Source organism: Lissotriton helveticus, chromosome 10, assembly GCF_964261635.1.
Source record: "Lissotriton helveticus chromosome 10, aLisHel1.1, whole genome shotgun sequence".
In the NCBI taxonomy this organism is placed as follows: Eukaryota; Metazoa; Chordata; class Amphibia; order Caudata; family Salamandridae; genus Lissotriton; species Lissotriton helveticus.
In genome coordinates this window covers 598993725-599018739 of record NC_136071.1, presented here as the reverse complement: position 1 = coordinate 599018739, position 25015 = coordinate 598993725, and the positions used below count along the sequence as shown (strand labels likewise).

The 25015-nt window shown below is 46.6% G+C and overlaps 2 protein-coding genes across 2 annotated transcripts in view; both read left to right on the top strand.

Moving 5' to 3' along the window:
* Positions 1-25015, top strand: part of CREBBP (CREB binding lysine acetyltransferase) — a 1783742-nt gene that overhangs the window by 976805 nt on the left and 781922 nt on the right. The window contains exon 18 of the mRNA XM_078663125.1: positions 5570-5809. Within this exon, the coding sequence (XP_078519251.1) occupies positions 5570-5809 (240 nt within the window). The remainder of the gene's footprint in view (positions 1-5569; positions 5810-25015) is intronic.
* LOC144785252 (uncharacterized) overlaps positions 6773-25015 on the top strand; it is a 33606-nt gene continuing 15363 nt past the window's right edge. Inside the window, exons 1-3 of the mRNA XM_078664260.1 lie at positions 6773-6852; positions 14619-15125; positions 16254-16804. Of these exons, the coding sequence (XP_078520386.1) occupies positions 6773-6852; positions 14619-15125; positions 16254-16804 (1138 nt within the window). The remainder of the gene's footprint in view (positions 6853-14618; positions 15126-16253; positions 16805-25015) is intronic.

Here is a 25015-nt window from a genome sequence, read left to right as displayed (position 1 = left end):
TATCCTGGCAGCTCTTGTGACAGCCCTGGTACTCAACACTCTTTGAGATGTCAATCAGCCCTACGAAAAGCCAACAGGCCGGACTTTCTCACATCGAACCAAGGCCAGATCAGAGACACTATCTCCAGGTAGCTCAACCTAGTGATGTTGCCTCTGAGATTCTGGAGTTCGGCTACTTGTGCCTCCTGCAAGAATTCATGGACATCCTGCGAGTCATGTGGACCTGCAACATTGGGCCTCCTATGCTACAAAATGTAAGGTACTCATCCATTACTGCATCTTCAATCCCCTGGACCCTCTTAACACCTATGTCTAGGACATTATTTATTATCTTCTCCATCTGCACTAGAGCTCCCTGATGGATAATTCTAGCTGCAAATTTCTCACTTAAGGACAATATATCACCCCCCAAAACAACAGGGTTTAAACCTTGTAGCAGCTGTTGCAAACCAATGTCTGTGACATACCTCCATGAGATATGCCTGTGGTACCTGGGAGCGAAGCACAACTCCAGGGCCTGTGGCGACTGTGCCCGGATGAACACGAAGGCCAAATGAAACCATGAAGCACAACTCTACGTTGCCAAGCATTGGAGGACTCCAAACCAGGACCAATCGAACTTCTAGAAATATCCAGTTCCACTCCGGATGTAATTCCAGTGGCAGGTCCTCGTCTGGGTCAAAGACTTGGGCAAGTCTAAACAGAAGCACAGGAAGTCGATGTTGAATCTGTCACTCTCAAACTCCAGAGAGGGCGTCAACATGCCTCCTGGTCGTGCTCCTGAACTCCCGATGAGGCAATTCAGAGCTTGGTCCTGATACAGCCGTAATTTCTTGGCCTGCCTGCGACGTTACAGCAAATTGGGACTTTTAAGGAAACCATGCAGTGCATATTTGGAACTCTTCTGGCTCCCTATGGTGCACCTTTGCTCTCGAAAAATCTGCAGAGGCCTCCAGTCTGGGTTGCGCCTACAGTTCCACTCTTGGCGCAGTCTGTTCCTCTTGAACCCACATCCAGATGTTCTGCCCCAGCTTCGGTGCCTTCATCTTGACCGGGAGTGCCCTCCGATCCAACTGGGGCACAACCAATAACCAATTTCTTGTTCATATCATGCAGAAAAGCTTATGTTTTACATCAACTCTTTGGATCTGATTCCAACAATGACTATGGTAAAGGCGATGCGTTTGCCCCCCAATATGATAACAATTGATATGCCAAACTATGGGATGCCAGTGGTCTGGCCAATTCCCCAGACAGTGGACTTGTTGACCCCTCCCCCGCCCCAATTCTGCCAATGAGGAGACTGCCTGTTCTACTAGTCATGAGTTGAGCTGCAGAGGACATTGACCTGCCTGTCTCTACAACGTAGGTTAAAAGCTAAAGTCTTGATGGAGGTCCTTTAGCCTAGCCTAGCCTGGCCTGGCACCTACTGAACTTCTCTCGCAATTCAATGAGGCCGTCACTGATAACCTCTTGGGCATTTTGGAATAGCCGTGTTGTGGGCCCCCAGGTAATAGACCAGTAGCTTGTTGCTGCATACAGGCACAGGTGATCTTGACTTTTTGTTGCAACACCCTGTGCCTGAAAGCCTGGTGGTCCAGTTATCCACCAGCAGAGTCAACCGTAATGCCTTTTCAATGACTCCTCTTGAAAGTGAGTCTATACACATGGTAACTTTTGGCAAGCACATATTTTAACTGCTATTCTTGGTTTAGGCTCAATCAATGGCAGTTGTCTTCCAAGGCCCTACAGTCATGCCTTTTCAATTGGTCAAATCCTGCCTGAAGTCCCAAAGACTGTGGGTGTCTTTATTATAACCCTACAGAACAGTCCGGATGCTGCTAAATTCATTTTATGGTCTGGTTTGATACAATGGGAACAAGTGTTCTATTGCGACTCCAAGCCTGAATGAGGTCTATGGGCTTCTCTGGGAATGTCTAGGCATCTATAATGGACTTGACATTTGGTGGCTTTCAACTTTTTGGTGAGAAAGCGGACTTGGCCATAGAACGCTTTAAGCAGAGTTGTACTGAAGCGCATTCCGTGGGGCTGTATGCCTGTACCAGAAAATGTTCTTAGCAGTTTAAATCTTTGACAATAGTGCCCCACAGGTGTTCAGCAAAGTAATGGCGCTGGTTGCAGCGTATGTTTGGGGGTCGAGGTGCCAGTCTTCCTGTCATAGACCATCTCCTCACATCATTGGGGTTACCTATCAGTGTGCCAAAGTTACATCTGACTCTTCCAGATGCTGCCTTTCAACAGAGCTATACTGGATATTGTGTATTTCTGTGCCTTCCTCATTATGATAGAATCTAGGACATTTGGGCCATGATCCCTATGTTTCAGCTTTTTTCTGAGACTCTTCGCCTCGGGCATTCACCATGTCCAAAATGCCATCTTGCACACACTTTGGGGCTCTTTAGTGAGATCTAAAGTCCCAGTGGGACAGATTCAATGACCTCCAAGTTTTGGAGGTGACGGCAAAAGATCTGCAGTGGTGGCTGCTAGACTGATGTTGCACCAGTGGCAGACCCCTCTCGTTACCCACCCAGAATTTATGGTGGTCACAAATGTATCGCTACTGGGCTGAGCTGAACTGTGGAAAGATGGAGATCAGAGGACTGTAGTTTCCAGCAGAAATATTCCTCCACATCTTTTTGTTGGAGCTGTGGGCTGTGAGCGATCGAGTTGGCGTTGAAGGCCACCCTAGTATCAATCAAAGGGAGATTGGTTCAGGTTCTCAGACTTCACTACCACCATGTGGTACTGCACAAGCACGATGAAGTGGGGTCTTTGGTCCTGTATCAGGACACTTTGTGCCTTTGAAAGTGACTGTTGCAGTAGGGCATTTCTCCCAATCAACTGTTGTGATATTGTAATGCCAGGGCTGGCACACTACCAGGGCTGGATCATTAATGGCAGTTAAACCTGAAGATGGTGCAGGACATTTTCCAGTAATTGGGATCGCCCTGGCTTGATCTTTTCGTCACAACTGATCATTACGCAATGTCAGTATTTTTATGTGCTAGAATTTCCTAAAAGCTCTCTAAGATGCATTCTGCTTGGAGTTGAGCTCTGGACCCCTCTATGCCTTCCCTCTCTTGGTTCAAGTTTTGAAGATCAAAACTGACTGAGCTAAGTAATCTGTCATCCTGGTAGCTCTGGATTGGGCCAGGATAATGTGGTATCAAGAAATCCTGGGAATGTGCATCTATCCTCCGAATTAAGATTTCGCTGAGTTTTATGGGTTGGGCACTGTTAAAGGAAATTTGTCAGCTCTTTCAGCTTTTTTGAGGTTGCCGGAGTCAGCTTACTTTTAAAAACATCACTGTTGTGCAGAGATTTCATAAAGGTTTAAAGCACAAGTTTCCACAGAAGCCATTTGTGATGCCGCAGTGTGACTTTAATTTAGTTCTCACTTTTTTAATGTGGACCCTATTTGAGCCATGCACAGATGGCCACTATGTCTCTTTTCCCTGAACACCAGTTCTTAATTTGTAAAAAAAGAAGTGCAGGTGCTGAAAATTTTGCCAAGGAGGCCACAGCTCATTTATTCCTCCAGTGAGCCCCACTTTCAACACTCTCACTGCCTCAGTTTCTATCTTCTGACCTTGATCTGTTGTCTGTCCCCTAAGTCGTTGCTCTAAGAGCCTATCCTCTCACCTCTCTAATTGTTTTCTATCATCTTTGTCACACCTGTTGTATTACCTTATTCCCTGTATTTCGGATTTGCCCACTATTCTTTCTTGTCCTGTCCTTTTTCCTCTTCACTTTTGTCCATGCTCTGCTCTCTCTCCCCTCGATCTTGGCTCTTTACTATCACTCTTTTGGCAGTGATTAGCTGTGTCTCCATTTTATCATTTGTCTGCATTTTTGCCTCTGTCCTGTACTCTACATCCTTTCATTCTATCTTCTCTCTTCTTAATGAACTCTTCTTCATATCATGGCTGCTTTCTCTTTATATCTGATTTGCTGTCCTACTTAGCTTCATCTTATCTCTCTCCTCTCCTGTTGTTTCTTGCTCCTCTTTACTCCTTCTCTCTCTCCCATCTATAACACTCCTGCTGCCTGTGACCCCTGTTGTCAGCCTGTACATGTCCCTGCTATTTTGAACTCTGCGTTTTCCTGTTGTTATTCCTAAGGAAGTGGAAGATTGCAAGTTTTACTTTATTACCTACACCGAGTGCAAAAACTAAATGTACACCAAATGAAAATGCTTTTTTGCATATATTAATCAGTGCGATATGGCTTGGTTTATTTTGGAACAGACAGCTGCCCGAGCACAGCAGGTGATGTCACTGCTAGTGCTGCCTATAATTAGTAGGTCCAGGGATGGCATCTGCATCCACTGCTCAGCTTGCTGTGACCCTGCCTGCTACAGCACAGGCTTTGTCCCCAGTCGTAATGCTGCCAATGCTGGTAAGTATGGCTGTGGTGCCTACTGGACTCACGCACGCTCAGCAATTACCAGGCTGCGGTGCAGTGCACAGATTCTACAGGTGACGCCATGGCGCACAAAAGTTGTGTTGGTCGACAGCCGCATCGAGCACGTTGCGGATAGCAGCAATTCAGGGCTGCAGGATATGCTAATCTGGCTACGCAGCAAGTGAAAAGTCCACACTTACTTTCGTTTATTATTCCTCAAGAGCCCTCACTCCCAAGTTCCAAATGCGCTCTTGCAGCTTCCTTGTCTCCACTCCGTCTTGAGCCAGCCCCCAGCTACAATTATCCAATGGGAAGCTTAGGCTCAGGCAGTGGCAGGGTGCAGCAGACTTTGTGAATAGAATGCAAGCCATAGTTAGTCGATGACTTCTTGGATTTGTGATCGGCGTGATGACGTCATCACTAACGTGGTGATACACAATCATGCCTGGCTGGACAGGCCTATGTTGGCCTGTCTATGAACATTTACCAGCCAGTCACCATGCAATGTATGTTATTCTTTTTATTTTGAATTTGAACAATTAACATTGAGACCACCACCTGCAGGGTAAGAAATTGTGGCCCCGGCCCTGTGAAAGAAGTGCCGGTGCTGAGCACCTGAAAGCACATGGTCAAATTAAGCACTGCTGATCACATTTTCTCTGGAAATGATCGTATCCGCTCATTGCGGGAGTAAGATCCATGTCCTCGCGATCCAGCTACCTTATACAACATTCTTTTCAGACAAACTGGTGTTTAAAACTCAAGCTTTATTTCTGCTGATGACAGTAAACCTTTTCCACTTCAGGCGGGCATATCACTCTTCCTACTTTCTTTGTCACTTGAAAGAGAAGAAGAGACTGCATCCTGCGACTTAAAATACTTTCTTCAAAAATAAATGTTCAAAAAGCTGAACCCAGCATTAGATGGCAGTAATATGCAATGTATCTGAATCTGCAACACTACACGCTCGAGTCAGGCGCTACAATTGGGTGTTTGGTTCCCAGTGAAGGACAAATGTAGTCATATTATTTGTACAGGCCTCACAGATGCTGCCTTGTTTTCCACCACTGTCTGAAAAAAAATTCAACATTGGATATTCTATGGTGCATCTAAACTATGTTCTTGTGTTTTTTTTCTTTTAAAGGATTACTTTGACATAGTTAAAAATCCTATGGATCTTTCATCCATTAAACGGAAATTGGATACTGGACAGTATCAAGAGCCATGGCAGTACGTGGAAGATGTCTGGTTAATGTTTAACAATGCCTGGCTTTATAACCGCAAAACCTCCCGGGTCTACAAATTCTGCAGCAAGTTAGCAGAAGTTTTTGAACAGGAGATTGATCCAGTGATGCAGTCCCTTGGATACTGTTGTGGGCGTAAGGTAAGAGTAACATGCTCCTGTTAAGATGATAAAATTAATATAAGCGCAGCTTTGGACATTATTTTCTAGCTGAAAGCACTTTGTACCACCTGACCATTTCTTTTTCTCGTTTACATCCTACGACTACACAAAAGTTAAATCTTATGAAGAGCCATGCCTAGTATCCACTGTACTGGAATTCATTTTTTATTGGAGTTTTGGATTGGACGGCACAGCAGAACTGTTGCCTCGCCTGGTAGCATAAACAATGACACTGGATTTTGGATTAAGGTCAATTGTGGGAGGTCTTGGTTTCCCATCCTGGAAATGTAGGCAGAGCTTTGTGCATGTTAATTTTGCAGTTGTGCATTGTTTTAGGGTCGATTACCAGGTTATTGTACTACTGGAGTTTTATATTGCTCCAGCATGTTTTTGTGTGGTAGCAGGAAGGTAATAATTGGGAGTACTACATGCTGAAATTGTTGGTTTAAGAGCTCAACATTGATGGTATTACATCACTAGCAAGGCATGCAAGACGTTAGGTGTGTTTTATTTCATGTCTGCTGCTATGGATAACCAGGGCCCATATCCAGTCAATTTGGACGTGTATGCCAGTGCTCAACTTTCATTAGCTATCACACAATTCCTGTTCATACGGAAAACATTGTAATTATGTTGATGCAAACAAACCAGATTGATTTTGGGCTAACACTGTGTTCACTTCACTTGGGTTATTAGCCCTGGAGAATACAGACTGGAATCTCCAGACACACCTCAGGCAACACCCGCCACCCCCTCTCCTCCCCAACCCCAGGAAGTGTTATAATTAGACTGACAGGCCCATTTCAGTCCATGGACCTTGGTTGGACCCCCGCTCCTACAGAATCCTTCAATCCTCCATAGGAGGGTTTATTTAATTCTTATAGATTTTAAGACCTATAATTTGTGGATCCTTTCCCGAATGTACTGCTTGTAATTTGCTGCATGGGTACCACCTTCTGGGTGTTTCCCATTCCTCGTCCTGATGATGACCCTAATTATGAAATTCCAGAGCATGCAACTCGGTTAGAGTTTAGATCAAACAACTGTGCATCCTCCACAGTCAAATATATATGTTCGAGGCATATGAGCTGCAGATTGCACACTACGCATAGATGGCCACCTAGTGTTTGGGCCCGGATGTTTGCAGTTTGTTTTTGTTGTAGAAAGTCTTTGGAAGTCACGGGATAGGTGACTCCTCCTTTGGGTGATACTGCGCATGGGCATCGTCTCCATCCCCAGATTGTTTTTTTCCGCCACCGGGCTCGGATGGGGTTCCAGCGCTCCGTGTTGGAACCGATTACCGTCGGCACGCAATCTTCATCGGCTTCAAGAAACTACTCTAGAAAGCGTTTTTCCTGTCGACACTACTCTTGGAGACCAAGAACGTCCATTCCGGTCGTCGACTACGGCCTTCGGGCCCAACTAGGCCTCAACTCCAGCTAATGGAAAGGACGCCATTTAAAAGGTGTCCTCAATGTGGGTCGAAGTTTCCCCACACAGACCTCCATGAGGTCTGTAACCTCTGCCTCTCTCCGGAGCACGAGGCGAAGGACTGTTAAGCCTGTGCCTCCTCCGCTCCCAAAAAACTATCCGGGACCGGCGAGCCAGACGAACAATGGCTCAAAGATCTTCAGCTTCGATTCCGGACGACATTTTCCAGGAAGGCGTCAACGTCCCAGAAGAACACGACGTCGACAGCAATTTCGGAGGAAGAGGATTCTGATGTTGAGGACGTAACTCCAGCGCAGCGGGTCGGAAGTAAGACCGTCGACCCCAGCCCTCCCTCGACACACACAAAAAGGGCTACTGTCACACCCTCGCCCTCGGGCGCACACCGAGATTCTACTTCCACGGCCCCACCTTCGGGCTTGGCCAAGAAGTCAATAAGGCCTTCTGGCGACTCGGGCTCGAGACGACCCCCACTGGGTGCCGACACACACTCACCGGCACAGAAAAAACGGCCTGGTACCGCTCCGAAGCCATCGGCGCCGAAGCACTCTGTCCCCTCGGCACCCAAACCAACTTCGGAGCCGATAAAACCTTCCGGCACCAAAAGAGCACCAGAGCCAAAGTACGCACCGGAGCCAAAAAAAGTATCGGACCCGAAAAAACACCCGGAATCGAAAAAGACTTGGGAACCGAAAAAGACCCCGGCTTCCCCCGTTAAAGATAAAAGTCGAAAGAAGCCGCTGCGGCGCCGAAACAACCTTCCACGCCGAGAGGTCACACTCCTGAAAGAGACTTGTTTGCTCCGGACCCAAAGCAAAATACTCTCATAAAGGATCCCAAAACTGGTCGATTGACATCAAAGAAACAACCAGCAGGGGCACCATCACCAGTACCGGCCCCAAAGAAGAACAAGCATTTACAATGCAATGGTCTCGGCATTATTAAAGGTAGAGCTATTGGCATTGCTCATGACTTTTTTTTTTAAATCATAAATAAATGGCATTGGCATTTACATTGCCAATAGCTTAATCGCTTGCAAATGCATGACCTATTGCATGTATACCCACACAGAGCCACACATACAAAGCCACCCACACACACATAGAGCCACCCACACAGAGCCACCCACACAGTCATTCACATAGAGCCACCCACACATACAGAGCCACCTACAAAAAAAGCTATCCACACAGAGCCACACACACACAGAGCCACACACACACACACACAGAGCCACCCACACACACACACAGAGCCACCCACACACACACAGAGCCACCCACACACACACACAGAGCCACACACACACACACAGAGCCACACACACACACACAGAGCCACCCACACACACACACAGAGCCACCCACACACACACACACAGAGCCACCCACACACAGAGCCACCCACACACAGAGCCACCCACACACAGAGCCACCCACACACAGAGCCACCCACACACAGAGCCACCCACACACAGAGCCACCCACACACAGAGCCACCCACACACAGAGCCACCCACACACAGAGCCACCCACACACAGAGCCACCCACACACAGAGCCACCCACACACAGAGCCACCCACACACAGAGCCCCACACACACACACACAGAGCCACCCACACACAGAGACACACACACACACACAGAGAGACACACACACACACACACACACACACACACACACACACACACACACACACACACACACACACACACACACACACACACACACACACACACACACACACACACACACACACACACACCCACACACCCACACCCACACACCCACACCCACACCCACACCCACACCCACACCCACACCCACACCCACACAGCCACCCACACATAGAGTCTCACCTATAACTGAGTCTGCTTCTTGGAAAGCGGCGACCCTTTGATACCGACTCATGTACAGGGAGGGACATGTATGGGGATAGAGAATGGTATGAGGGAAAGATAACTGGTGTTAGGTCAGATATTGGGGAGGGGTGGACACTAAACGACAGACACTGGTGAAGGGGAACAGACACTGGTGAAGGGGAACAGACACTGGTGAAGGGGAACAGACACTGGTGAAGGGGAACGGACACTGGTGAAGGGGAACGGACACTGGTGAAGGGGAACGGACACTGGTGAAGGGGAACGGACACTGGTGAAGGGGAACGGACACTGGTGAAGGGGAACGGACACTGGTGAAGGGGAACGGACACTGGTGAAGGGGAACGGACACTGGTGAAGGGGAACGGACACTGGTGAAGGGGAACGGACACTGGTGAAGGGCAACAGACAGTGGTGAAGGGCAACAGACAGTGGTTAAAGGGAGCAGAAATTGGTTGATGGGAAGAGACAGTGGTTAATGGGAAAAGACAGTGGTTAATGGCAACAGACAGTGGTTAAAGAGAACGGACAGTGGTTAAAAGGAACAGACAGTGGTTAAAGGGAGCAGACAGGTTAAAGGGAGCAGACAGGTTAAAGGGAGCAGACAGAGGTTAAAGGGAGCAGACAGTGGTTAAAGGGAGCAGACAGTGGTTAAAGGGAGCAGACAGTGGTTAAAGGGAGCAGACAGTGGTTAAAGGGAGCAGACAGTGGTTAAAGGGAGCAGACAGTGGTTAAAGGGAGCAGACAGTGGTTAAAGGGAGCAGACAGTGGTTAAAGGGAGCAGACAGTGGTTAAAGGGAGCAGACAGTGGTTAAAGGGAACAGACAGTGGTTAAAGGGAACAGACAGTGGTTAAAGGGAACAGACAGTGGTTAAAGGGAACAGGCGCTGGTTAAAGGGAACAGGCGCTGGTTAAAGGGAACAGGCGCTGGTTAAAGGGAACAGGCGCTGGTTAAAGGGAACAGGCGCTGGTGAAGGGGAACAGGCGCTGGTGAAGGGGAACAGACACTGCTGCAGAGGGACTGGTACTAGTGTATGGGAACAGGCAGACACCTGTGTGAGGACAGACACTGGTGGCCACTGGTGGCGGGAGACAGAAATGAGTGTAGGTGGCAACAGATGTACGGGGAGGGACATGCATAGGGATAGACACTGGTACGAGGGACAGATATTGGGGGAGGGGTGGACACTAAGCAACAAACGCTGGTGAGGGTGAACAGACTGGTGAATGGGTTCCTGTACTGTTTAACAAAGAGAGAAAGAGGTGAGCTGTGGGACAGGTGTGGGAGCGAGTGAGATAAGGGAGATGAGACAGGCGACAGGGCCCCCCGGCATACTGAGGGGGTGGGAGACCGTGAGGAGGAGACAGAGTGAGACATGAAGAGGGGAGGGTGCGCGGGAGAGAGAAGGGAAAGGAGATTGAAGGGAAAAGAGGGAAGGCCAGGAAAGAGTGGAAAGAAGAGTGAGCGGAGAAAACGCAAGTGAGAGGAAGAGACACGGATAAAGGAAGCAAGAATCAGGGGATGAGTGCGCAAAGTAATGAGAAACGGAGAAGGGATTTGTGCGAGCTCTGAGTGGGATCAGCGCAAATAATGGGGGGCAGCGGGAGACGGGAGGGTGCAGAGACAGGCGACAGGGCTCCCCGGCATACTGAGGGGGTGGGAGACCGTGAGGAGGCGACAGAGTGAGAAGCAATTTTATCCGCATTATAGGACATTCTGTAGCTATAGCTGACAATGTATTTGTCGGAGACAGCAGCCACACCTCCTCTTCGTGCCTAACAGTTAACTCCTCTAAAAAGAAGACACATGTTCAGGGAGGAGCAGGGGCTGCCGTGGGAATGGGTGATTGGAACTTTAGACCAGTGGGCCCTGCAGATCCTTCGACTGGGACGCTCTGTCCCATTCAGCAGAAAGCCTTCGCTCGTCAAGCTGTGCCTGTGCACTCTCCCCTCACAGAACCATCTTGATGAAAGAACTTTCTGAACAAAAGGGGGCGATAGAACAAGTTCTCCTCTTGCAAAGAATCAAGGAGGTCCCCAAAAAGTTCAGAAAACCGTTGGCCGACACCCACAGTCCACTACTATATGAGTAGAGAGGCTGTTACTTTAGCTCCATAAAGAGGATTTACCTGCATTCATCTCTGCCGAGGATATGTTAATTTTCGGTAGTGTAATTCATGCTAAAAATTGAACAGTTTCGTGGCTTTCTCTTCCTTAACGCCTAGAAAATTGAGTTGAATGAATGTCACTGGCGCCATTTGTCCCATTTTTGGATCGTATTCACTTCCGATATTGAGGTCACGGGATTTGAAACCTTGGACAAGTTTGTCATGAGGAATATGTGAAAATATTCACTGACAGTCCGTTGCACACCCAGTCATATATAATGAAGGTTTAGAGTGCATACTACAAAGTCAAAGACTTATAAAGACGCATTCGACAAACACACGGCGTGACCTATTGAGGTTAATTTTAAATCAGCGAATGAATGATTGACATCTTTGGTTAAAATAAAAAAAAGCCTCAAGGAATGTTACATCAACACTATATGTTACATCAACACTATTCAGGCAGAGTCCCGTCCTCCCTCAAACCAAATGCCATCTCAAAAAAATTAACAGTCTGCGCAATGCCTCTTGGAATTAAAAGCAGGGCCGTTCTGCGGGCCTTGGATCCAGAGGCAGTGAGGGATCCTTTCAGGCACCGGGGATGGTGGGCACATATCTGAGGAGAAGGAAGAGGACTGCATCATGAGCGTGCTGAAAAGCAAAGATATCCCGGCAGGGAGAGGCGGTGCCGGCCGAAGCTCCTGTGTTTACATGCGTGACCACTGCAGCATGCCACCTCATAAAAGCCGAGGGCTTCCCCGCCCCCTCAGAGGGTCTGCCGCGCTAGGAGCGCCGCTCCTGTGTATACGTGTGCCCGCTGCCGCATGCCACCTCATGGCACTCCCAGTCGGACGCCCCCGCCACCCTCAGGGTCGCAGAGCCTGCTAAAGTGAGGCCGCTCCGGGCTGTCTCAGCTGCCGGGTCACACTTGACTTCTCCCCCTTCCTTCCTCCGTGTCTGCCGAGTGCAGCAGTTTCAGGCACGGCCCCTCGGACCTCCAAATATTTTTACCAGTGAACTCTAACTGGGTGAGCTATACATGTTGGGAATGTTAAAGGGGGGTTAGACCGGTTTGTGGTATTTGGGGCTAGCTCCAAGAGTGAGCTGGACTGGCTGCTGGGGTGTTCCGGGGTGGGCTGGGTCCGTTGGAGTGTTCAACGGTGAGGTAGACCTGCTGGGCTCTTCGGGGTGAGTTATAATACATGGGTGAGCTATACCAGCCCGGGGTGTTCACGGAAGAGTTAGAGCCGCTGTAGCTGGTCACCTGCGAGCCGTACTTGCCGGGGGATGTTCAGGGTGAAGAGTCAGAGCTGCTGGGTTGTTGAGCGGTGAGCCAGACTCCCTAAAGCGCCCGGAGACGATGGTGGCATCTCTGAGACCCGCCTCGTATATTTTAAATAATTGTTAATAGGTGGACTGACAGCTGCACCTTCAAGCCAGACATAAACAGTGCATATTTTGTGCTGCCCTCTTTTATTGTGTTACTGGATTTATAAACACAAAGAAACAAAAGGCTAAAGGGAAGTGAAGGGTTCTTTTATCATTCGAATCACCGTGGTCCGACTGCGGCTGCATGGTCAGGGTCATGAAAGGTGTTGTAAAAGTTCAATAATACCGAGGGTCACAAGACTTGGGTACAAAACATAGATACACTTGTGACGAATTAAAACTCAGAGCAGAGGATCAACAGTAGATCCAGGGGGCACGTGGGAGCTTCGTTCGAGCGGCCCACTGCCAGTCGGGGCCGTTCGGTGATGGGTGTGAGGAGCCCCGCACCTCCCTGAAACCAACAACCCGGGTCTTGCACTCACCGGGTCTCTGCAGGCACCGGGTCTCTGCAGGCACTCACTGGTTTTCTGCAGGGCTCCTCTCTCTTTATTGCTTCCGTTGCGGGGCTCTCTCACACTGCGGGATTCTGACGGCAGAGTCACCGCAGCCCTTCTCCAGCCACGGCAGTCCTGTGAAGCGTCTCCTCCCCTGGGGGCACCATAAATGTCAGTCTCCAACTTTCATATAGCGCTTTTCATTGCGGGTTATCGTACTTCTAAGCGCCTTCAGTGTTTGTTAAATTGGGGGAAGGAACAGCAGTCCGGGATAATTCAGTTCCCAGGGTCACACAGTGACGTAGCCAATTCACATCCTGGATATGAGCATAGATTCACAGGTAGGGCAAGGGAAAATGGCAGCACTGCTCCCTGGTGGTACGGAAGCCGCAGCTGCAGAAAGAGGGCGACTCAGTGCAGGCAGGGTGTAAATGCAAAAGGCACTCATGTAGATGTTGGGGCCACACAGTGTAATAGGTCTCCTTTGTTCACCCCAGGCAGATTAGCCATGATCTCACAATGCAGGCGGGACCGCTTTATTTTTATGCAGGCGACTGCCACGTTGGTCCTCCAGGCGTCCCCGGGAGTCCCCGTTTTCAGATGAGGCTACTGCTGTGTATTGGGCGGCCGCCGCGCGCACACCCGCACCTGTCCCCGCCGTGGCCGCTGCAGCGCCCGACCCTCAGCAGATGCGGCCGGAGGGCCCTGATCCCTCGCGGTCTCAGGGAAATGAAGCGGCAGGGGCAGAGCGGCCAGCCCAGCAGCCACAGCAGACCAGAACAGCAGGGGAGGGAGGAGAAATACACCAGCGCGTGCCAGACTCACCCCTCCTGAAGAGTTACGGTCCCGCGAAGAACTCCAGTAGCGTCGGGCAGATGTTGCACACTGAGCCCGGGGATGCTAGTTCTGGCAGGGCTGCCCTACCCATATCACCACAGCCCTGCGTTATCCCCAGTGCGTGCACGCGCCGTGTTGTTTGTGGGGTGAGGGGCCTGCTGCTGTTTTAAGCGGGAGGAAGGGATGTGGGTCCGGCGGAGGAAAGAGCGCAGGGAGAGGAGGAGGCGGAGAGAGGAAAGGCGGAAGGAAGGAAACCAAGGCAGGATGCTGCATCGGGACAACGGAGGGTCTGTCGCGTCTGGCGGTCGGGCAGAAATGGCGGCCTCAAGCTGCTGAAATTTTTCGGATTCGGGGGCGTGTTTTGCTGTCCTGAGTGACGGACGACGTCACGAGCTAAAGAAAAGCAAAACTTACGCCCCCGAATCCGAAAGAGACAGGGCTAAATTTAAGTGACGGCCCTCTCCTCCAATGGCTGGCCTCCGTTTAGGAAGCCAGCCAATGGAGGAGTGAGGAGGGTTAAACGACCCTACTAAGAAACATAAGATCTCCTCCCGGAAGCTGGCAAGCCAGCATTTCTGGTCCTCGACCTAAAAAGGACATTGCTACCTCACCTATGCATGTACCTTCCCCGCCTCCTGCACCCAACCCCCCCCACATATTTCACCAGCTCTCTCCCCTACACCATCTAGCACACATGATGATAATGGGGACGACATATCAGATACAGGGGCTGATCCACAGGACCCATATTATCCTCCAGTCTCACCAGACCCATGGGAAGACTATACCACACCAGATGTCCCAAATGAACCACAAGATGACATATACCCCTCTAGGCCCTCACCACCAGAAGACACAATGGGGTTCAACCAATTACTGACTAGAGCAGCACAATACCATGGGGTAGACATGCACTCCGATGCAATAGAGGAGGACTTCCTGCTAGACACATTGGACACTGCACAAAGGTCTTCAGCAATTTTGCCCATGCTCAAAGGCGTGGTTAAACATGCCTCTCAGGTCTTTAAAGACCCAGCCAGGACACGGGTTATAAACCCAAGGGTGGAGAAAAAGTATAAAGCTGCGCCATCTGACCCAGCATATATAAAGGGACCAGTTCCCCTGGACTCTCTAGTCGTATCTAACGCACGTAAGAGAGCTAACTCTCAAACATCAGGAGAAGCTCCCCCACCAGACAAGGAATCTAAACTAAAAAAAAAAAAAATACTGCGGTACGTGGTTGGGTAGCGTCTTGCGCAAAGCCAATAAGAGTAAAGAAGAAACCAATTATCAAATAGCGGATGCTCAAGGGAACAAACAGGCAACGACCACTAGCGTGCCAGAAAAGTCCCTCTGTAAACACAGAAGGAGCTGATTAGAAACAAACTTAATTCCCGAGCACAACAGTACAGTATTAAGTGAGGAATATCAGTCCAAAGAAGGTTCTTCAGGTCGTATTTTTCATGTAAAGTCTTTATTTTTGAAATACAAATTTCTGTTGGTGATCCTACGTAGACGGGATCCAAAGTAGCCAGACAAAAAGCAGCCAACACGTGTTTCGTCTTTGGGAAGATACCCAAATGACTTCCTCAGGGCCAGAGAGTTCTGTCAAGATCACGTCTGAAACGTCTTCACCATATTATTAAGGTATCTCAAGTAATAATATTCTCAGATTGACGAAATAATTCCAAAAGGTCTAGCGTATTCCATATATTTTCATGTAGAAGTCAGGAATTAAAAGTCTCCATTCGATAAATTCGTCATGGTAGAAGTGAAGAACAGGTCCAATATGAGTAGTTGGAGTAGTTTCTAAATCCGGTCCCGGAGAGTACTCCCGCCAAATTCGGACATCACTATAAGTATGTGATGTCCAAATTTGGCGGGAGTACTCTACTACTCCAACTACTCATATTGGACCTGTTCTTCACTTCTACCATGACGAATTTATCGAATGGAGACTTTTAATTCTTGACTTCTACATGAAAATATATGGAATACGCTAGACCTTTTGGAATTATTTCGTCAATCTGAGAATATTATTACTTGAGATACCTTAATAATATGGTGAAGCCGTTTCAGACGTGATCTTGACAGAACTCTCTGGCCCTGAGGAAGTCATTTGGGTATCTTCCCAAAGACGAAACACGTGTTGGCTGCTTTTTGTCTGGCTACTTTGGATGATCGCGTCTACGTAGGATCACCAACAGAAATTTGTATTTCAAAAATAAAGACTTTACATGAAAAATACGACCTGAAGAACCTTCTTTGGACTGATATCCCTCACTTAATACTGTACTGTTGTGCTCGGGAATTAAGTTTGTTTCTAAGGAATCTAAACTCCTTGATGCGTCGGGGAAAAGAACAGCCTTACAAGCAGCAAACATGTGGCGCATTGCTAACACGCAAGCCTTAGTAGCACGCTATGATAGGGCACATTATGATGAGCTTGACGAAATAATGCAACATCTTCCTGACAAATTTAAAGATAGAGCTAGTGAGCTAATTCAAGAGGGAAAAGTTAGCACTAACACATCTATCCGCTGCGCGCTAGACGCAGCAGACACAGCCTCCAGAGCCGTCAACACTAGCGTTCTGCTACGCAGGCATTCTTGGCTACGTATATCTGGATTCAAGTCAGAGGTCCAAAGTGCTATACTCAATCAACCATTCGATGAGCAACACTTATTTGGACCAGAGGTTGATGTCTCCCTCAAAAAGATGGAGAAAGACACAGACACAGCAAAATCTATGGGAGCCCTGCAGTCGCAGGCTCCCAGACGTTCATTTCGTCGCTCCACATATAGAGGTGCAAACAGAGGATATTCATCCGATACACCTTCCACAACATACAAAAGCCCCACCCAGTCTATCTACAGTAAGGGCTACCAAAGGGGAGGTTACCGCGGTAACAATAACAAAGGCAGAGGCAAGAATAACAACGCACGATCTGCCTCCACCCCTACCCAATGACTCCCCTCCCCTTCCACCGCCCCATTCCACCCCTGTCGGGGGAAGGATACAGCAATACCTGTCAGCCTGGAAAGACATCACATCAGACAGGTGGGTGCTTCAAATAATTCAGTCAGGTTACTCTCTAGAACTAACATCTACCCCCCCCAAACATACCACCCAAACAGCGCCCAATGTCACAAGATCATTTAACGCTGCTCAAACAAGAAGTACTTTCTCTCCTGCAGAAAAATGCAATAGAGATAGTTTCAAAACATCAAAGGAACAAAGGAGTATATTCCCTGTACTTCTTAATTCCAAAGAAGGACGGATCTCTGAGACCTATTCTAGACCTCAGACCTCTAAACGCTTACATACAATCAGATCATTTCCATATGGTCACACTTCAGCAAGTCCTTCCCCTCCTGTTGCAGAACGACTTTCTTGTCACACTAGACCTCAAAGATGCCTACTTCCACATTCCAATTCACCAGGCGCACACGAAGTATCTAAGATTTGTGCTAGAAGGACAGCACTACCAATTCAAGGTACTCCCATTCGGTGTAACAACAGCGCCAAGAGTGTTCACCAAATGTCTAGCAGTGGTAGCAGCACACTTAAGAAGACAGCACATCCACGTCTTCCCATATCTAGACGACTGGCTCATAAAAGCACAATCGTACAACCAGTGTGTACAACACACTCACAATACAATGCTGTTACTCCACGACTTAGGCTTCACAGTATATTACACCAAGTCACATCTGCTACCATCGCACACACAACAGTACCTAGGAGCCACAATCAATACTCAACTAGCACAAGCTTATCCCTCTCCAGCAAGGATAACAAGTGTGCAAACGCTCCTAACAAAATTCAAATCACAACACTCGCTTCCAGCTCGAGTGTTTATGCAACTCATAGGGATGATGGCATCTTGCATATTCATAGTACCTCACGCAAGACTGCAAATGCGTCCACTTCAAGAATGTCTAGCACACCAATGGAACCATGCTCAAGGTCAGTTAACAGACCTAGTGTTGGTAGACAGTCGGACTCATCGCTCTCTGCAATGGTGGAACACAAAAAACATGTCAAAAGGCCGACTATTCCTAGAGCCAGTTCCACAAATCATATTAACAGCAGACACATCGCTCTCCGGCTGGGGAGCCCACCTACTGCATTACACCACGCAGGGAAGGTGGACACCAATGCAAAAACTACTCCACATCAACCATCTTCAGCTATTAGCTGTGTTCCTAGCTCTGAAAGCATTCCAAACACAAGTGACAAACAAGATTGTCTTAGTCCGCAATGACAATATGACAGCCATGTATTACGTAAACAAACAGGGAGGGACACACTCTCTGCAGCTCTCTCAACTAGCTCAGCAGATATGGAGATGGGCTATACCTCTGAACATCTTCTTAATAGCCCAGCACGTCCCAGGAGTTCAAAACACCATGGCAGATCTGCTAAGTCGGCAGACTCAGCAGATGCACGAGTGGGAACTTCATCCACAAGTTCTTCACCCGTTATTTCAAATGTGGGGACAACCTCAGATAGACCTCTTCGCCACCCACGAAAATGCAAAATGCCCACACTTCGCCGCCAGATACCCACACCCATTGGCCAAAGGCAATGCGATATGGATGAACTGGTCAGGACTATTTGCGTACGCTTTTCCTCCTCTACCAATGATTCCTTTACTAGTACGCAAAATGCATCAACACTCGCTGATGCTTATACTAGTAGCTCCAACGTGGGCCAGACAAGCGTGGTACACCACACTACTACAGCTATCTGTGGTACCACATCAAAAACGAAACCTATCTCCACATCTTGTGACTCAGAACCATGGAGAGATCAGACACCCGGACCCAGCTCAGCTCAACCTTGCGATCTGGCTCCTGAAGTCATAGAGTTTGGTTATCTTAAACTCCCTCAAGAATGCATGAATGTTCTCAAGGAAGCAAGGCGTCCCACCACTAAAGCATGCTACGCTGCTAAGTGGAAACGTTTTGTAATATACTGTCAAAACAAAAATATAAATCACTTGGATGTATCCATCCAACACATTATAGGCTATTTACTGCACCTTCAAAAGTGTAATTTAGCCTACACATCTATCAGGCTGCATCTAGCTGCCATTGCAGCTTACTTACAAAACAGACAGCATCTGTCTCTTTTTAGAGTGCCAGCCATTAAAGCTTTTATGGAGGGTCTCAAAAGAATAATACCTCAAAGGCTACCACCTTCACCGGTGTGGAACTTAAACATAGTGCTCACACGTCTCATGGGACCTCCATTTGAACCTTTACATGAATGCGAATTGCAATTTCTCACATGGAAAGTGGCTTTCCTAGTAGCCATTACTTGTTAAGAAGAGTTAGTGAAATGCAAGCATTTACCATTCAAGAACCTTTTCTGCAAATGCACCACAATAAAGTTGTTCTTCGTACAAACCCTACATTCCTGCCAAAGGTAGTTTCTCCTTTCCATCTAAACCAGTCTGTGAAACTGCCAGTTTTCTTCTCGCAGCCACAGACAATAGCAGAAAGAGCTCTGCACACCCTAGATGTCAAAAGAGCATTACTATATTACATAAAGAGAACGCAAAGCTTTAGGAAAACAAAACAGCTTTTTGTATCCTTTTCACCACCGCATAAAGGCAACTCAATATCAAAATCTGGTATTGCCAGGTGGATTGTTAAGTGTATCCAGATATGTTACCATAAAGCTAAGCGTACACTAACAATTCCTCCAAAAGCCCATTCTACAAGGAAAATAGTGGCTTCCATTGCATTCTTAGGGAACATTCCCTTGGAAGACATCTGCAAAGCAGCTATAGGTCTACACCGCACACATTCACAAAACACTATTGTGTAGATGTGCAAACAAAGCAAGAAGCCACTGTAGGCCAGGCTGTACTTAAAACACTATTTCAAACAACTGCAACAGATACGGGTGGTCGCCGCTAGTGTGGGTACTGCTATATAATCTATGCATAGTGTGCAATCTGCAGCTCATATGCCTCGAACAGAAAATGCTACTTACCAGTATGCATGTAGAGCTGCAGAGTTGCACACGCCCACCCGCCTCCCCGGCTACCTTTATCTGTTCCAGTATTATTCTCATTAGATACAAACACAGATGGTCATCACTATCTCTTAGCTCCATCACTTCCCGAATGGTGAAAAACAATCTGGGGATGGAGCCGATGCCCATGCGCAGTATCACCCAAAAGAGTAGTCACCTATCCCGTGACTTCCAAAGACTTTCTACAACAAAAACAAACTGTAAACATCCAGGCCCAACACTAGGTGGCCATCTATGCATAGTGTGCAACTCTGCAGCTCTACATGCCAAGAACAGATGCATACTGGTAAGTAGCATTTTGCATATATATATATCAAAGTTCCAAGGTTCGATCCGGCTTTTACCTCATGAAGGTTGCTGCAGTGGATGTCCGAGTGCGTCTCCAACAGTTGGGAACCTTGGAGCTTTGATATATATATATATATATATATATATATCAACCAAAGTTTTCCAGCGCGCTGCAACTCTCCCTCAGCATGCGCAGGAACACAAAGCACGGACCAGATTTGCGGTGAAGATTAATTTATTCGCTTGTCGGTTCCATGACGTTTCGGCACCCCAGTGCCTTGCTCACATGACATGATATTTATATATATATATATATATATATATATATATATATATATATATATATATATATATATATATATATATATATATATATAGTATAGCACTAACGCACTTCTTGAATGTATATGTTAAGAGTTAAAGGATTGTCTTCATGAGATTCTAAATGTTGAGCAATCAAATAAGATGTTCATTCTAGTTAAACTAATCTATCGATGATTATTCACTAGCTTTCTGTGGAAGATGAGGTCACACTTTCTCCTTCCGGGACCATTGTTTGCTATGGGTAACCAGAGCTGATGAGCACTTACTGTTTCTGGGTAGAAATGAGATACATTGTCCGAGCAGTTTATGGTGTCTGGAGTGGAGTAACAGGGCTATCCATTGCTTGGGCTGATTTGTCTTCTGCAAAGTACAATACATAGTAAATTAAACTTTACAAAAGTAAACAGTCCAGTTTAAAAGAAAAGAAATTACTCAAAGGGCTGTCACTAGTCCTATTAAACCAGTGGGAAATTTGCATGAACTATTGCAATAAAGAGCATTTTTAGAAATCTAAAATGGCTGGCCAAGGCCAATGCAGTTATAAGACATCAGTTTTTAGGGGCTTGTAGAGAAAAAATAAATTGAGTTAGGGAGCAGGTGCCCAGTGTTGGCAAAGTGAGATGCTGCTACTAATGGGTCAGAGCTGTGCGCCCTTTTATTATTGACAATGCAGGGGGCCTTTGAGGCAGGGTTGGTCCCAGTGCATTTTGAGGCTATTTTGCAAAACTGCCCGTAAGGCTGATACTATGGATGCTTTAGTATATTGTTCCGTCTCTAAAAATCTTTTACCCTTCACCAAATTATAGAGTCTTAAAACTCAAACGTATTTATTTGAAGCAGAAACTTCACATTTCATGTGCACCATATTTCATTTAAAGCAGTGGTAAAATATAAAAACTACCCCTTCACTGTGGCCCTGCTTGTATGTGTGTTTAATATATGTGTATGTATATTGTTTGTGGACAGTTTGAAATAATATTCCTGAAAGTACATTCCATGTGGTACATTGTTCACCACTGTTGGAAAAATTAGGAACATGGAGGTAAGATTAGAAGATCTAATCCTCTGTAGTTTACCTTCCTCTTGCTGACCTCCAAAGATGACATAGACTGTTTAAAACCAGCCAGTGAAGAATTAAATCAGAGTATTCTAGTATTCTGCCTAACCACTTTAGTTCCCACTTACCCTTATTCTGAAACAAGCAAGAATCCACTATCACCTCTATGCTGATGACACCCAGCTTTACTACAAGATTAGATCCCACTCTGTACTTCACCTAAACAATTCCATGATTAAGATCCAATCGTGGTTCTTCTCCAACAACCTCAAACTTAACCCGAAAAAAAAACGGAAATCGTTCTCTTCTCTCCTAAAAACAACCAGCTCCCTATCCAAGGCTGGGGCTCTGACCTAAAGCCCTTAACTGTTCGCTCTCTTTATCAAACTCATGAAATCACTTGGTTTCACTTTTGACAACAAACTTAATATTAACGACCACATACAAAAACTCTGCTAAAGGAGCTCTCTTCACTCTCTGGCATCTCCCAAAAATCAAACCATTCAACCATCTGATGACTTTAAATGGGTTGTCCAATCACTAGTTCTCTCCAAAATTGACTATGGTAACACTATCCTCACCAGAACCCCTAAAGTACACCTTGCCCCACTTCGATATGTGCTCAACCTAGCTGCCAGACTCATCACTAACTGTAAATGTTTTCACCACACCTCCCCAGCCCTCAAAGACCTCAGTTAGCTACCCGTTTAAAGAAGATCGGCCTACAAGACCGCATGCATAACACACAAAGCCCTTCACCAACAAACCCCGCTGTACCTTACTAACAAACTCATAAAAGCAGGCTGTTCCTGACCGATGAGAAGCACTAATGCTCTACTCCTTGCCCCCCACCCCTGTTAAAAAAGAAAACCACACAATCTCGGTCTTTCTCCGGGAATGCCCCGATCATCTGGAATGCTCTCCCTAGGGATTTACCCTGTAAACCCGTCCTACCTTAGCTTTAAAAAATACCTAAAATATCACCTTCTCAACCAATATGGGGTCCCTAACCTCTCCTTGGACCCTTCATTGAACTGCCCCCTCTCTGGTTCCACTCTACCACCTTCTTTTAATTTTCCGCCCTCTAATCCCCTCCCCCTCCATCTATAACCCCTACCCCAGCTCCTCCTTAAATCTCCTTGTTTTTACTTCCTTTCTCCCCAATTTGTTCTCTCCCAAATATTGTTTTTATGCAAAATAGTCTCTTGATAACCCCTCCTCATGTAACTTGCTTTTTAACTATCAGTCAATTCTGTAATTCTTTTATCTTGCCTGTCTTTGTTTTTTATCCTATTAAACAACTATTTTTACTGTAACAATTAATGCTCATGTAAAGCGCTCTTATATCCCCGGGTCTAGCCAGCTCTATCTAAAACCTTCAAATAAAATAAGTTTGAGGTTGTCCTTTGCAGCAGTTGCAATATCTGACGTAGTAGCAGTGTTAAGAAAACATGCCCCATGGTATTATTGAATGCATGCACCAGCTCACTATAGCAGGGAACGATAACAACCAATTGTTCACCCAGATGTCCCTAAAGGAGTTAACTTCTTGCTAGCATTTGCAGATACCCCCAAGAGATATCCGAAATCTGGCATCAGATTGTCCATTAAAGCTGAAATAAATGCAGATTTGATTGCATAGACGGATGATTTGGCAACATAGTAGAGGATTGAAATACACAATTATTTGGAGCTCCTGAGGAAGTTTCCACCATTAAGGGTATGTTAAGGGTAATGACATGGGTTGTTGGTTAACATATCTGATGTCTACTCGGAGTGCCTTGCCTGGATTAAATTGTAATGGTGTTTGAGAGACATAAAGAACTACACTGGGCTGAAATGGTTGATTTAGAAACATTAATCACCCATTAACGTTTCAGTTTTGGCTCACTCATGTTTATTCTGGTGGTTGGCCCCCTATCTCATTTGGCTATTTAGTTCCTTGTAAGTGCTAGTAGTTGCATTCTTAGTTTCCAGTAGGGAGGCTGTTGGGTTTAGTGTGTTGCCAAGTGAATTTTATTAAGTGTTTAACACTCTGCTTGCCCCGATAATGTCTTAACTGACTGAGCACATTTGGTTCAGGCATGAAGTATACCATTCTTATATTATGAATATTGTATTTGTTAAGAAGAAACCAGATAAATACGTCATACCAGCCAATCTCATTGGACAATGTAGACACTAAGTGAATGCCAAATATTGGCTGAAAGATTGGCTTCTAAGATCACTGGGCTGGTGACTGGTTGGAAGCATAGATTTTTCCCCTGCGGGGATAGCAGCTCCCATAATAATCTTGGTACGGTCATATATGATGCTGCAAAAATTAAAGCTCAACATTTGCTATAATTCTGGTAGATGCAGGTAAAGCATTTGATCATGAGGCATAGCTATATTTAATAGACCTTACTGTCTTGCTTTGGGTCAAGATTAGATTAGCCCATTTTGTTGAGTTTCCGTGCTAGTCGGGGACTGCAACACCTAGCAGGCCCTACACTCCCCAAAATTATGGGAGGGCACTTTTAGTGGGAAATGTTTTCATTGGCTCGCACATATTGTGACCAGTGCAACAGCGATGTGGCAGGTGATTGTGAGTTTGAAAACCGTGCAAGTTCAAATGGAATAAATATGTGTTCCATTGGTCTTCTTGACTGTTTTTAACCATAATAGGAATTAACATTGATAAAGCATGTATACAAGGGATTCTTAGTCAGTTTTACCTTATGGAGCTGAATCCAATGATGAAGCATGCCACCTAGGTGGGTGGGTGAGTGTTTTAGTATCCTAATTTTGGTATGTTCTTAGTGGAAATACCCTGACACTAGGAGGGTAATTAGAGGATTTATGTTAGCCTGAACGCCCAACTGTTGGGTGTGGGCTTACTTGTGGAATGTCACATCTGTCGTGTGAGCATCATATTGCTTTTGCAGGCCAGCTGCTGGATTAAGACCTTGCAGTGGTTGCTGCAATTGCAACACAGTGTCTTTTGGCTCCAGCCTGCCATTTGATTCACCAAGATCGGCACTGGTTGATGGAGGTCTCTAATCTTGACCTGAGCCATCTATTCAGCGCTCCATATTCCAGCCTACCTAGGTTACAGATGCTTCCTCACTTGACTGATAAACCGATCTGGGTGACCTGACCACACAGATGCTTTGCTGTGTGATGGTGCAGCATTTGCACATTAATGTACTAGAGCTGTGGGTTACTGTGAAGGCATATTTCCCTTCGTTATTAGGGAGTGCTATTCACATTCTGTCCAACACCATCCCCACCGTTCATTATATCAATAGGCAGGGTGGTCTGGGTCCATGTTTTGGGAAGTAGTTCGGCAGTGGTTGCAGCAACAGAGAATTTTCCTTATGGTAACCC